The sequence below is a fragment of the Candoia aspera genome, chromosome 8 (genome assembly GCF_035149785.1).
Source record: "Candoia aspera isolate rCanAsp1 chromosome 8, rCanAsp1.hap2, whole genome shotgun sequence".
In the NCBI taxonomy this organism is placed as follows: domain Eukaryota; kingdom Metazoa; phylum Chordata; class Lepidosauria; order Squamata; family Boidae; genus Candoia; species Candoia aspera.
Genome location: NC_086160.1, coordinates 64845659 through 64858972, shown reverse-complemented (window position 1 = coordinate 64858972; position 13314 = coordinate 64845659). Strand labels below are relative to the sequence as shown.

Genomic DNA, 13314 nt, shown 5'->3' with positions numbered 1-13314 from the left:
ACTACTACTTTCCTTATGCTTATCCTAGACCCCCATCCATTCCCCACCACAAGTGTCCCCCGAAACGGGCAAAGGAAATCTGCAGCCCTCTAATGGAGAGCAAGATGATAGCTCCGATGAAAATGAAGCCACTGACCAGAGCAAGAAGATCAGGTCACCTTCTCGGAGAGACAGCTACAGTGACAGCAGTGGGAGCGGAGGGGAGGAAGTGATCACAAATGCAGCAAGCCCAGAGTGGAGTTCTGCTTTGTACCAAGCCCCAAACAAATCAGCAGCTCAAGGACGTATTCCTTATGAAACACCCAGCAAACAAACAGAAGCTCTACATGCAGTATATTGCTCCCCTCATGAGTCATCTAGGAAGCAAGGAATGGAGAACAGGCATGTTACATTGGTTGACTTCATAGCATATAGTCTTATTTGTTTTTTATTTGTTCAGATATGTGATTCTGAGCCCTATTAGACTTACTGAAGGCAGCCAGTAAGTAGCATGTGTCTTCTTTATCTGTTTATCAAAGTGATAATTAAGAGATTGAATTTTTGCATCAACAGGGATGTTGCAGATGAGGTTAGCAAAATGTTTCTAGCCATTGCCTAATACACTTTTCTTTCAGCTCATTTCTGATAGTGCCAATGCATGGAGCTAAGAGAAAAGTCTTCGGGCTAAATAATCAGAGATACAATGGAAAACTGCCCACACCCCATTTCTGAGGGGAAAATGGCCCTCTTTCTCCCATATAGATGATCAGGGTAGGTTAACTGGGATGAGCTGTGCTGAAAGCCTTATTTCAAACCTGGAAATTTAATATAATTAATAAATTCAATTCATCCTGTAGCTCTTCAGTTGGCAACAATATCCATTCTGTCAGTGACTTTGGAAATACCTCCCCCCCCCCGCCCTTTTGTCTTGTAGTAACCCTCCATCACCTCTGCTAATGGAATTGTCACCAATACCAAACCGAAGAACCATCACACTTAATTTTACAGATGAAAAATACAGCTCTTCTATCTCTGAGATCGCAGCTCCGCAAAGTGGAATGGCATCCCTTTTCAATCAGTTTGAAAAACATGCGGATGAATATGAACCAGTAATTCTCTACTTTTTTCCCTGATGGTTGATTGTGGGTATGGGTGTGGGTAAATTGCACAAACTGAACAAAGTACAAGTTACATAGCCACTGCTCAGAAGATAAATTGGCCCACCCTTCGTTCATGACAAAGAATGTGGAGGTAAAAATCTTCTCGCCATTACCATGTTACAAGCATATAGGAAGCAGCCTTGCAGTTGGTTGGACCATGTCTCCACATTACTCAGGATTATCCACACTATCCAACAGCAATTTTCCAAGTTTCATACCTGGAGTCTTTTCTAGGTTCTACCAGAAGATGTTAGGAACTAAACTTGGGACTTTTTACATCCAGGCTATGAGCCTAACCACTGTGCTAGAGTTGTTTCTTTCAAAATATAGGTGATGGATTGTGGCTTTCATCAATCTAAAATAAGTCCTTTGGGTTTAGTAAGTGAGTACATCAGAACAGAAAGAATCTGATAACCCGTTTTGCAACTAACAAATTTAGTAAAAGGCATAAGCTTTCATGAGCTACAGCTTACTTCATTTTAATTAAATGGGCTAGTTGGAAAAGGGGCTACTAGGCTCCGCATTATTTTTTGCCATCATAGACTAATACAGCTGTCCTCCTACAAGCACATCAGAGAGAGGGAGAGAGAAAACGCACAGCACACTTTTTACTGTACTAGTTGTAATGTGCAGTTTCTAGTAAAGGTAACGATGCTCTCAAGTTGAGGTCACTTCCTGATGGCCACATCCTTGCAGCTTTCTTAGTAATATTGTGCAACAGATTTGCCACTGCCTTCTTTCTGGATGGATATTACAACTCAGTCTGGCCAATAGCCATGGAATACGCAGGTGGTCTTCCATCCAGCTGCTAACCATGCCAACCTTGCTTTGCTTCTAAGATCAACCCGGATTGACTATGAGTGGGATATTCCATAGGGAGCTCTCTTCTTGCCACTGTTAATTTGAAATGGGGCAGAAAAGAAATCTGTAGCTTTGTAACAAGAACATTGACTCTTTTATACAGAGGACAAAAATCAAAGGGAAACTTGACAGAAGGAACAGAAATAGGAATGGAGCGAATGGTCAGAAGCTAAACTGATAAAGATGGAAACAGAACGTTTCATGCAACTTTAATCCTGATAAAATGTCAGTGTAGATCATTTTGATTTGAAAAAAGTCTGTTTTTTCAAGCAGAAAATTGAAGCTTGATGTCTCCAACCACACTGATGAATTGGTTCCCAGGAAAGTACCCCAACCTCCTCTTTTGCATACTCACAAATAAGTATGCTTTGCGCTGTTTTTCCCCTCCCTGTGGAAAGTTGCTGATAGTGTGGTATGAAGATGGAAGGCTGTAAATATGTAGAAAAACACTGTAGGAAAAATTGGAAACCACTGAGAGAATAGGATATCAGAAACAAAACAATAATAGCAAATATTAGAATGTAGAAGAATAAACAAATGAATTAAATGTTTTCTATGAGGGAGGCAGAATCATATAAAGGTGCTACTAAAGTTAAACTAAAAGCCAGCATGACTTGAGTAGTGGACTAGGACAGGGGAGGCCCAGCTGAAGTTTCCACTTCCTACCTGAAGTTCATTGCATAATATTGAACTCCATACCACAACCAAACTTATTTGATCCAGTTGTTGGGTGGATAACTTGCACAAAAGAGGACTTCTCCTCAGTGACTTGTTTCTTCATGTTTCCTCCGAGTTCAAAATATCCATCCACAAAGTTAGTTGCCTACTGCATCCCTGCTATTTACTATGCTAGCCTATCAGTCCTTCTGGTATATATACAGTATAACTCCAGACCTATATCGTTTCAGAATAATTTACCTTACGTCATCGAGGACTGAACAATTTCAACAATTATCACAAGAATTAAAACTGAATATTTTTGACAGTACAAGTGGAGTGTGCCTTCAGTTTTAATTTTAAACAATTGTTCCTTGTGGATTAAGCAATGCCTGGAGACAGGGCATGAAAGGCTGGCCTTAGAACAAGGTGGTATTGAAGCAGCAGATTCTGCAGAATGTCTCTCAGAAGTAACTTGAAGGACATTGTGTGAAGTTTAATAAAGGTCATAATCAGCAAGGCATAGAAGATCCATGACTGTCTTCTGGATGCAGTGTAGGACACTCATCACAGATTTTTCCCATGTTTTTATTTTTACTTACTATAGGAAGAGAATAATAGGAATTAATTTCTTTTTTTGCCATTATTATACTACTGAATGGAAGGAGTTCATTTTGTGTGTGTGAATCAAATTACTTTTATTCTGTTGCAAAAAAGAAGGAAAAAAGCCATTATGGAACTAAGAACAACTTTGGGGAAGAAGCTTTAAATCAATGATATGTTTGACGCAGCCTTCTTCTACAACTTCTACTATTCTGATGAGATTTAGAGTCCCCCTTTAGAGCTACTTTTAGGTAACAGTGAAAACATTTTTGGATCTGATCTTCCCATCTTATTTATTGATCTTTTCCATTTTCATATCTTTTTAAAAGTCTGGAAGTAAATAACTATTAATGGGCAGAAGCTGTTTTGTATACACAGATACAAGTTTTATGTAAAGCACCTGTGCAGATATTTACTAAGCTGACTTATCTCCTCTTTTACATTATCCCGCAAGAGACACACTAGGTGCTAGATGCATACAGCACAGTTGTGCTTTTCACTCTGTATCTAATGAAAGCTTCTTTCTCTTCAGGAAGTGGAACTTCATGTGGTTCTGACTAAATCCGAGAAAGGTAGCCTTGGCTTCACAGTGACAAAGGGCAGTGACAGTACTGGCTGTTATATCCACGATGTAGTACAAGATCCTGCTAAAAGTGATGGGAGGTTGAGACCTGGAGATCGTCTAATCAAAGTGAGGAAAAATTTCAAATCTAAAACTGTCATGTAAAAGCTGTGCAAGAGGAAGAGATCTGGAAGAAAGAGAGGTCAGGTCCTGAGCTGTTACCTGAGCTCATTAGGTTTACACAGGTTATGCAAATATCCTGGGTTACTTGAAGGGTTTCCCAGCCCAAAATTTTTGTTTGATAGCCTTTTTTTAAAGTACATATCTATTTGTGAACTATTTGAATGGTACCTTGTGGTGGCTTTAACAGGTGTGGATTATTACTGTTTATTAAGTAGTATCCTATCTTAGTGACTATAACATTGTTTTAAAAGACAGTATTTTTAGCACTGTGAACTATCTGATGAGTGAGTGCTTCATAGTTTCAGTTCTTTGTTTTCTTCATTCATATGGTGTTTTCCTTTTTCTTTATTAGTTAACATTCATTTTTATGGTTTACAATTATCTATTGACTTCTTTGAATCAATAACATATGTAAGCCCCCCCCCATCGTCCCACCTTTCTCTCTCTCTCTGACATTCACCTCTGCAGGTGAATGAGATAGATGTCACTAACATGAGCCACACAGATGCAGTCAGTTTTCTCCGAGCTTCTCCAAAGACAGTCACACTGGTGCTTGGACGTGTTCTGGAGCTGCCTAAGATCCCCGTGTTTCCTCATCTGTTGCCTGACATTAGCCTGACATGCTCTCAGGAAGAACTAGGTAATCCCACATTTCATGTCGCTGTCTGTGGGAGGTCCCCTTTTGTTGCCTTTAAGTTCCCATAAATAATGGAGGGACAACTTTGCAACTCTTTCTTCTTCTTTTTCCCAGGTATTTCCCTTGCTGGTGGTCATGATAGTCTTTATCAGGTAATATATATTAGTGAAATCAGTCCCAAATCTGCTGCAGCCATGGAGGGAACACTTCATACTTTGGATGTCATCCATTATATTAATGGGATCAGCAGCCAGGGAATGACGTTGAAAGAAGCAAAGAAGGCGCTGGAAATAGCTCTTCCAAATGTGATCCTGAAAGCAACAAGGTACTCCCTGGGATGCCTACCTGTGGAATTCGTTTGGTTCAATCTCACCTTTATTCCAGGATGTGGCCAATGGCCTGATTTACAGATCATACTAAGTCAAGTTTGCTTAGCCATGATTTACTAAATAATCCACAATTGGCTGTGATCACTTATTACACTAAATAATGGAACATGGCTTATATGTCTCCCATCCAAGACAAGATCCCGTTTGCTTACTATCAATAAATTATTTTGGTCTTTGTACTTCTGATCCATGCCTTCCATCCTGGAAATCATGGGTGCCTATATTGTATTTCTAGTAATTAATGACACAACTGCATTTTAAATATGATCTAAATACAGTAAAATTCAATCCATTGTTCTAAACATGCAGAGCTGCTGCTGGAAAATTTCTAACCCTCTGATGGTTAAGGCTTGAGACTTGGAAATTACTAGGTGAAGCTCTACAAGTCTGGCAAGCTTAAGAAATAACAAACACTTGGATTTCTGGAAAGACCTTTCTTGCTAGTAGAGTAATGTAGCTGAATCTTGAAAGCCTACCAGAGTAATTCTCCCACACAATTTATACCTTGTGTAATTAAGGCGGAGTTATTTTGAATCTCTTTCTCATGGTTCCCTGCTCCTGAATCTCTTCTGTAATGTCCCTGTTTCCTCCCTGTCTTGTTGTCCCCCTGCATTCCCAAGGTCTTTTAGGCATTCCATCATACTAAGTTACATCTGACAGGACCTATGAAAATTTGGTGAAACATTATCATTCTTAAACGTATTTAGTGATGTGGGAGATAAAATCCATTGTGTATCCTGGGCACAAGCTGAATGTAAAGCTTTCTTCTGATTTCAGAGATGGCCATCCAGTGTTTCCGAAAGCTAAAGATCCTGAGTTTTTTGGTCTGAGGTCAATCAAACAAAATGGTAAGGGGATAGTTTTAAACATGTTGACCCTCTATGCAGAATAATATCCTAAGGCTATAGATGATTTTCAAAAGAACGTCATACTGAGTTTAATAGTTTTGCTTTGCCAGTATAAACAATTACTCATGAAGTTCGTAGGGTTTGATCTGAATAAGAGTTTGAAATATTTCAGATATTTGACAATGTCTATTTGATACCTGAAGGAAGGAATATAATTTTCATTGCCAGATAGTTACATCTGTTATCACAGAATTAAAAATAATAATAAACCAATCTTGTTCTTTCCTCTGCCCTCTTTTTTAAAGGCCATTTTCAGGGAGAACATTATGGCAAAACAAAAATGGGACCTGATGATTGCAAAGTAAGTAATCAGGAACAACTGGACACACCCATCTTTGCAGCTCTCACAGGAGAAATTCTGCTACAATGAAATGTGACTCTTTAGATGTTAACAATTTGGCCTGAGACTAATTGACATAGGTTGGGCTCTAGGGCGTTTCCTAACGCAGTGGTCTTCAGCTTGCCACAGCTAGAAGAGCCCTGAACATTTCAAGCCCAAAGAAGCGTCAAACATCAGCATGCACTCAGGACTGACAAGGTGCTTCAGGGCAGGCCTGGGCACCCTGATGATGCTTCTTTAACTCAAAGGTATTTTTTCCTAGTATCAGATAGCTCCTACGTGAACTCAGGAAAAGACACACTTCTTTCAGGAGTGGTATGCATACCCATGCCTGCTCTTAAGCACCTCTCTCACTTTGGATCCAAAGTGCAGCCCATCCTTTTGTGGTTTTCACGCATCCAGTGAAGGTCAGTAATGTACATAGTGACCCAACAACCCATAAGATACATGCCAGCAACCAGTATGGGGCATGGTTGTGATCAATCTAGGGGCATGCACCATTAGATAGTAACCACTCCTGTGCATTTCTACCAATGCTGGCCATAAATTTACTTTCAAACTAATTGTGAAAAAGAAACTTGAGTTTGCTTGAACTATTGCTAATTAGAGAAGTAAAATAAGATGTATGACGTGTCATCCAAGCACCTTCAAATCTTTGCATCAACAACAAGAGAAAGCTGCTTTCATTTTTATTTATTTCATCCTATGCCAAATCTTAAGACAAGTAGGGCATATTTATATTTATAAAACATGAAGCACAATGATGAATTATAAAATTACAATCACAAACACTTGAAAGAAACACACTGAACACCAGTAAAAAAAATAGACACATTTAGGAAGCTCTGGACTATAGAACTCATTCAGGCTTATAATTAGCCAGTTTCTTGCTTACTATAGTGAATAAAGAATGACTGAGTGTAATTAACTGGAAAAGAGAGAAATATTTGGTTACCACAGTCAGTCAGAAGGAAATACATGTAGTTCATCTGTGAAACTAAGAGAAAGGATGTGCATAAATCTGAATGAAATATGGGTATAATAAAGCTGAGCAATCTGGAATTGAATTTGTGCAGGGAAATGTGATTTAACCATGAATGAAAGGGCTAAAATATATAAACCATTGAGCTGCTGAGCTTGCTGATCAGAAGGTCGGCGGTTCGAATCCGCGTGACGGGGTGAGCTCCCATTGCTAGTCCCAGCTCCTGCCAATCTAGCAGTTCGAAAACATGCAAATGTGAGTAGATTAATAGGTACCGCTTCGGCAGGCAGGTAACGGCGTTCCATGTAGTCATGCCGGCCACATAACCATGGAACTGTCTACAGACAAACGCCGGCTCTTCGGCTTTGAAACGGAGATGAGCACCGCCCCCTAGAGTCGGACACAACTGGACTTAATGTCAAGGGAAACCTTTACCTTTACCTTATATGAAAGTAGGAATCTATCTGTTGGTGGTTGTTGCATGTTATACTCTAGTGTATGCTGATAATGGAAGAACCAGGGGAGTTGAGGAGGGGCAGTGGAACTGTGCAACACTTAAATCAATGTGATCCCGGTGGAAAGAAAAATACATTGTTATGCAATATGAATGGGTGGGTGAGAAACAAGACAAGAAAGTACAAAAAAATAATTGAGCTGTGAATGAGAATGGTCACAGATAGCATCTGCTTAAAAAAAAATTTTTTTAGGATACATGGTTTAAGCACAAGTTTATTAGTTCATACACATGGCAGAGGAATGAATCAGAAACCATAATTGCTCTGAGTGTTTATAATTAAAGATAGAGGGAATTAGCAGTGGATAAAATAGGATAAGAGGTTTGGTGCGTGGATAGATTATTTTTTTTGGAAGTTCCAAGAGTAAATCTTAGGAAAAACAGACATGGAATAAAAATCTACAGGGAAGAAGAGAAAAAAAAATGTGAAGGGGGGAAAAACTGTAGGAAGAGAAAGTATGTCTCCTGTATGAAAAAAGAAGATAATGAATGGAATAAATAAATGGAAAATGGACATAAAGAAAAAGGAAGCTTCTTAGAACACAGTGCAAACAGTTATGTTATGAAGTGCCACAGATGTACAGTATGTGGAATTATGCTAATGGAAGGTATGAAAAGAATGATTGGATGTGGAAAAAATTCATATAAAAGAATGCTGCAAAAATGAGGATGAAAGATATTATATAATACGTAACATAACGAGAGTAAAAAAAGATGGTTGCCAAGAAAATAGTGAAAGATGAATGTGTACCTTGGTAGAACGTTTAGTAAAGGTGGGGAAATGGATGGATAAATATTAAGGTATGTAAGTGCCTGTAGAAAGGTAGTAGCATGGCCTTTTGCAAGGAATGAATGATTTTCGAAAGAAGTGAAAGTGATGATTCTCCCCACATTATTATATGTAAACAGCACTGGCTAGGTCAGGAAAAGCAAAAATAATGGAGTTACATAATTATTAGTTGTTTATATCTGTGTGAAAAAATAAGCAGTTGGGTCAGTAATGAATGGAATGAATGTAGGTTGAATACAAAAGTGAGTGACCAGTAAGAAAGAAGTTTGTTTTGTGTTCTGCGTAAGATTGCTTAATCCAAAAGGAATTAATGGATAAATCTGTACATAAGTAAATGTCAAATATTCCAAAGCAGGTGTTGATCTTTTTCTGACCTAAAGAATCTAGAACAAGAGCAGACAACTTGTGTCAAACAGTAATTGTCATGATCACCATTGCGATGCTTGTGACATCGCAACGGCTCGCATGACAATACAGGGAAATGGGTCCCTGGCAGATTAAGGCAAAAGGCAACCATGAAACAAAAAGAAAGCAACAGGTGCTGGAAACTAAGTAACAACCAAAGCCGGCGGCGCGGAAGGCAAAGATACAAAGTTGCCAAAAGGTAATTGACAAGACAACAGGAGAGGCACACCTGAGCTGTCAAAGGGATTAAGAGCCTGATCACCCGGCAATGAATCATTACCGTTCAGGAAGGCGATCGAGGCGACGCCCGGGGCACAGGGGGGCTGAACGACCTCTCACCTGACAAAGACGATACTGGTGGGACTCGTGGGACGAACCTGGAATAAGGTAGGGTGGAGCGCTGACCGGCGCGGGCTATTTAAATCCCGTTCTGGCACGCTCCCCTCACTCTCAGCTTTTTAAAGGCATGCACTCTGTTTTCTCAATAAAGCCAGAACCTAAGCCTACGCTAGCGTCTGTGTCTTTACTGGTTAGCAGGCAGAGCCTGACATAAAGCTGAGAGTCACAAAAACGAACCTCGCCAGTCTCCACCGGGGAAAAAAAATTTTCCGCAGGAGAAAAACACCGGCGATGACAGAACCGGGGAAGACCATGGAGTTGGCGCTTCACACCGGAGGCACGAAGGACGCCACGCAAGAGGAGGAGACAACCCGACAGCTGCTAGAGTCGGCACACCCGAGATGGGACGTGGGCTCCCTCCCTGCCCACACCGCACCGCAGTTCCAGACCTGGAGCTCCAGCCCGGATTGGAGAGCCCCGACGGAAGACGAAGTTGGGGGCCAACAACTCTTCACGTGGGACGGCGGAGCAGGACCATGGACGGGGACATCCTACACCACCTGGAGACTCCACTACCCCCAAACACCCGAGCAAGGAGTCGCAGGACTGCCGATCGGGCAGCAACTGGCAGCACCGAGGACGGATGACCCTGGCATACCGGACAGGGTCAGCACCCTGGAAGCCAATGTACGAGCCCTGGAACACATGCTCCAGTCCATGGCATCGGTGGTGAGCAAACTCACAAAGACTGCTGCTGCACAGGGGGCAAGAGGGGATCGGGGCACCCTACCCACCCCATCGACAACCACGAGAGGAAGGGGCCAAGCATGGGACTCTTTCGCAGGGCTTCGTGGTCCCAGCCCGGTGGGGGTCATCCCTAACCACCCACAGGTGGGGGTCTCGCAAGTTGGGGGATTCGCCAAGGACTTCCCCGTAAAGTTTGACGGAGACCCCATGAACCTGTCATTCTTCCTCACGAACTCCAGGAACTACATGGCCCAGTATGGACATTGCTTCGGGACAGAAGCGTCCAAAATCTCGGCAGTGGCCACAAAACTCAAAGGCAGGGCTGCGGACTGGTACGTCCAGATGTCTGAGTCCGGAGCCCCAGCCCTGGCCACTTTTCATGACTTCCTGGCCGTGCTGAAACAATACCTCGAGGACCCCCTGGCAAAGGAAAAGGCCAAGAGTACCCTCAAAGGACTTCGCCAAGGGAAAAAAGCGGTCGCTGACTACGCCCTCAAGTTCAAGGTCCTAGCAGGCAAAATCCCAGAATGGTCTGAGGCCACCTTGATCGACATGTTCAAGGATGGCCTCAACCACGAGGTGCTACAATGGGCACTCTATAGGGATGACCCAGAGGGAATTGGCGGTGCTGTGAGAATGTTTGGACAAAAACCTCTCCAGGGGCTTCATCGAACCGGCAAACTCACCGGTTGGAGCACCCGTCCTATTCCGAGAAAAGAAGGATGGCACCCTGAGACTATGCACAGATTACCGCAGATTAAATTCCGCCTCCCTATCCAACAAATACCCCCTTCCCCTTGTAAAAGACATGCTGGCACACTTGTCAAAGGGAAGGGTATTTTCCAAACTCGACCTCCGCGAAGCATACTACCGAATTCGCATCAGGGAGGGGGACGAGTGGAAAATGGCATTCAACGGTCCCTTGGGCTCCTTCCAGTACAAGGTACTGCCTTTCAGTCTTGCGGGGGCCCCGGGGGTCTTCATGCAACTCATCAACAAGGTGCTGCATGAACATCTGTTCAAGGGCGTACTAGTTTACCTGGACGATATCCTAATCTACACAAGGACTCAGAAGGAACACGAGAGATTAGTGAGACAAGTTCTCACTAAGCTCCGGAAAGCCAAACTCTATGCTAAGCTGTCCAAGTGCGAATTCCACAAGTCGCGCTTGGACTACTTAGGGTACAGAATCTCTGACAAGGGCATAGAGATGGACCCCGCGAAGGTTCAGGCAGTTTTGAGCTGGGAACGCCCACGCACCAGGCGCCAGCTTCAAAGCTTCCTTGGGTTCACGGACTTCTATAGGTCCTTCGCGAGGGGGTTCACAGAAATTGCCCTGCCCTTAACCGATTTACTAAAGACCAAAGGCGTTGGGGAGACGCGCAAGTTCAAAAACCCAGGGGCCGTGCTTAATTGGACTCCCGCCTGTCAAACCGCTTTTGACAGGCTAAAAGCACTGTTCACAGCAGAGCCCATTCTATCCCACCCGGACCCCGAACGACCTTTTGTGGTGCAGGTGGACGCCTCTGACTTCTCAATTGGAGCCATCCTGCTGCAAAAGGATTCCGCTGGAATCCTGAAGCCATGCGCCTATCTCTCTAGGAAATTCTCAGAGACAGAGAGGCACTGGCACGTGTGGGAAAAGGAAGCATTTGCGGTTAAAGCAGCACTGGAGGCTTGGCGTCACCTTTTGGAAGGGGCGACTTGCCCGTTTGAGATCTGGACAGACCACCGCAATCTCGAGGCGCTCCGTACGCCCCGGCGCCTCAGTCCCAAACAGATATGCTGGGCTCAGTTCTTCAGCCGGTTCAAATTCCAGCTGAAGTTCATCCCAAGGAAAAAGAATTTCCTGGCAGACGCACTCTCCTGACTACCCCAGGATGCGGAGCCTATCCCGACATCATAGGGACTGTGCTCTCTGATTCCCAGCTGGGTCTGGCAGCTGTCACCCAGGGACACGCTCGGGGATAGCCTGCCCCCCCCTCACAAGCAACTCCGGCGCAACCCGCCCCCAGGCGCAGGCAACCCCAAATGCCAGATGGGTTACGGGCAGATTTTATAACAGTGATAAAATCTGACCCCTGGCTCCTCGCCAACCCTAACAAAGTCACTATGGAACAGGACCTTGCATGGGCGGAGGGAAGGTTATACATCCCTGACTCACAAAGGCAGACGATCCTCAGCAGATCGCATGACAGCAAACAGGCTGGTCACTTCGGGTTCCTGAAAACCCTACACCTAACTCGGAGACAGTTTTGGTGGCTCTCGCTGAGGAAGGACGTCAAGATGTATGTGGCGTCCTGCCCGGTGTGCGCAGTGGCCAAGCGACCGGCTGGCAAACCCCAGGGGCTGCTGCAACCCGTGGCTCAACCCTCCCACCCTTGGGATGAAATCTCAATGGATTTCATTGTAGACTTACCGCCTAGCCAAAAGAAAACGGTCATTTGGGTAGTCAAAGACTACTTCTCAAAACAAGCCCATTTCATCCCCTGCGCCTCGATCCCATCAGCACAACAGCTGGTGAAACTGTTCCTAGTACGCGTGTACCACCTACACAGCTGCCCCTCCCACTTGGTGACCGATAGGGGCACACAATTTACCTCGAGGTTTTGGCGGGCTTTTTTGAAGCTGATAGGTACCCAGCAAGCCCTGTCAACCTCCTGGCATCCCCAGACGGATGGATCTACAGAGATCCTTAATGCCACACTGGAGCAATTCCTCCGCTCCTACATAAACTACCACCAGGACGACTGGGTGGACCTACTCCCATTTGCAGAGGTCACATACAACAACGCGATACACCAAAGCACGGGACAACCCCCCTTTGGGGTGGTATTGGGTCGGGAGTTCGTTCCCATCCCTGAACTACCTCAGCCCCCATCCCCAGCAGTGGCCGCCTGTGATTGGGGTGCGAAACTTGCAGATTCCTGGCCGGTCATCAAGGACGCGCTTAAAGAGGCACAGACTGCATACAAAATGCAAGCGGACAAACACCGGCGCCAACAACCAATGTTTCAGGTAGGGGACCTGGTCTACCTATCCACCAGATTCATCAAATCACCGCAACCGTCTAAGAAACTGGCCCCCAAATTTATTGGGCCATTCCAGGTGACACAAATCGTGAACCCAGTCACGGTGCGCTTGGACCTGCCCCATAATTTAAAGAGGCTGCACCCGGTGTTCCACTGCAGCTTACTCAAGCCGGCAAGTGACCCCTCCCGGTGGCACCCACGCACGCCCCCCCCACCAGTGATGATA

The 13314-nt window shown here is 44.1% G+C and overlaps 1 protein-coding gene across 1 annotated transcript in view; it reads left to right on the top strand.

Annotated features, from left to right (window-relative positions):
• The window catches only part of PTPN13 (protein tyrosine phosphatase non-receptor type 13), a 122355-nt gene that overhangs the window by 93662 nt on the left and 15379 nt on the right, over window positions 1–13314 (top strand). The window contains exons 29-35 of the mRNA XM_063310718.1: window positions 29–381; window positions 914–1088; window positions 3793–3951; window positions 4474–4645; window positions 4757–4967; window positions 5809–5879; window positions 6185–6240. Of these exons, the coding sequence (XP_063166788.1) occupies window positions 29–381; window positions 914–1088; window positions 3793–3951; window positions 4474–4645; window positions 4757–4967; window positions 5809–5879; window positions 6185–6240 (1197 nt within the window). The remainder of the gene's footprint in view (window positions 1–28; window positions 382–913; window positions 1089–3792; window positions 3952–4473; window positions 4646–4756; window positions 4968–5808; window positions 5880–6184; window positions 6241–13314) is intronic.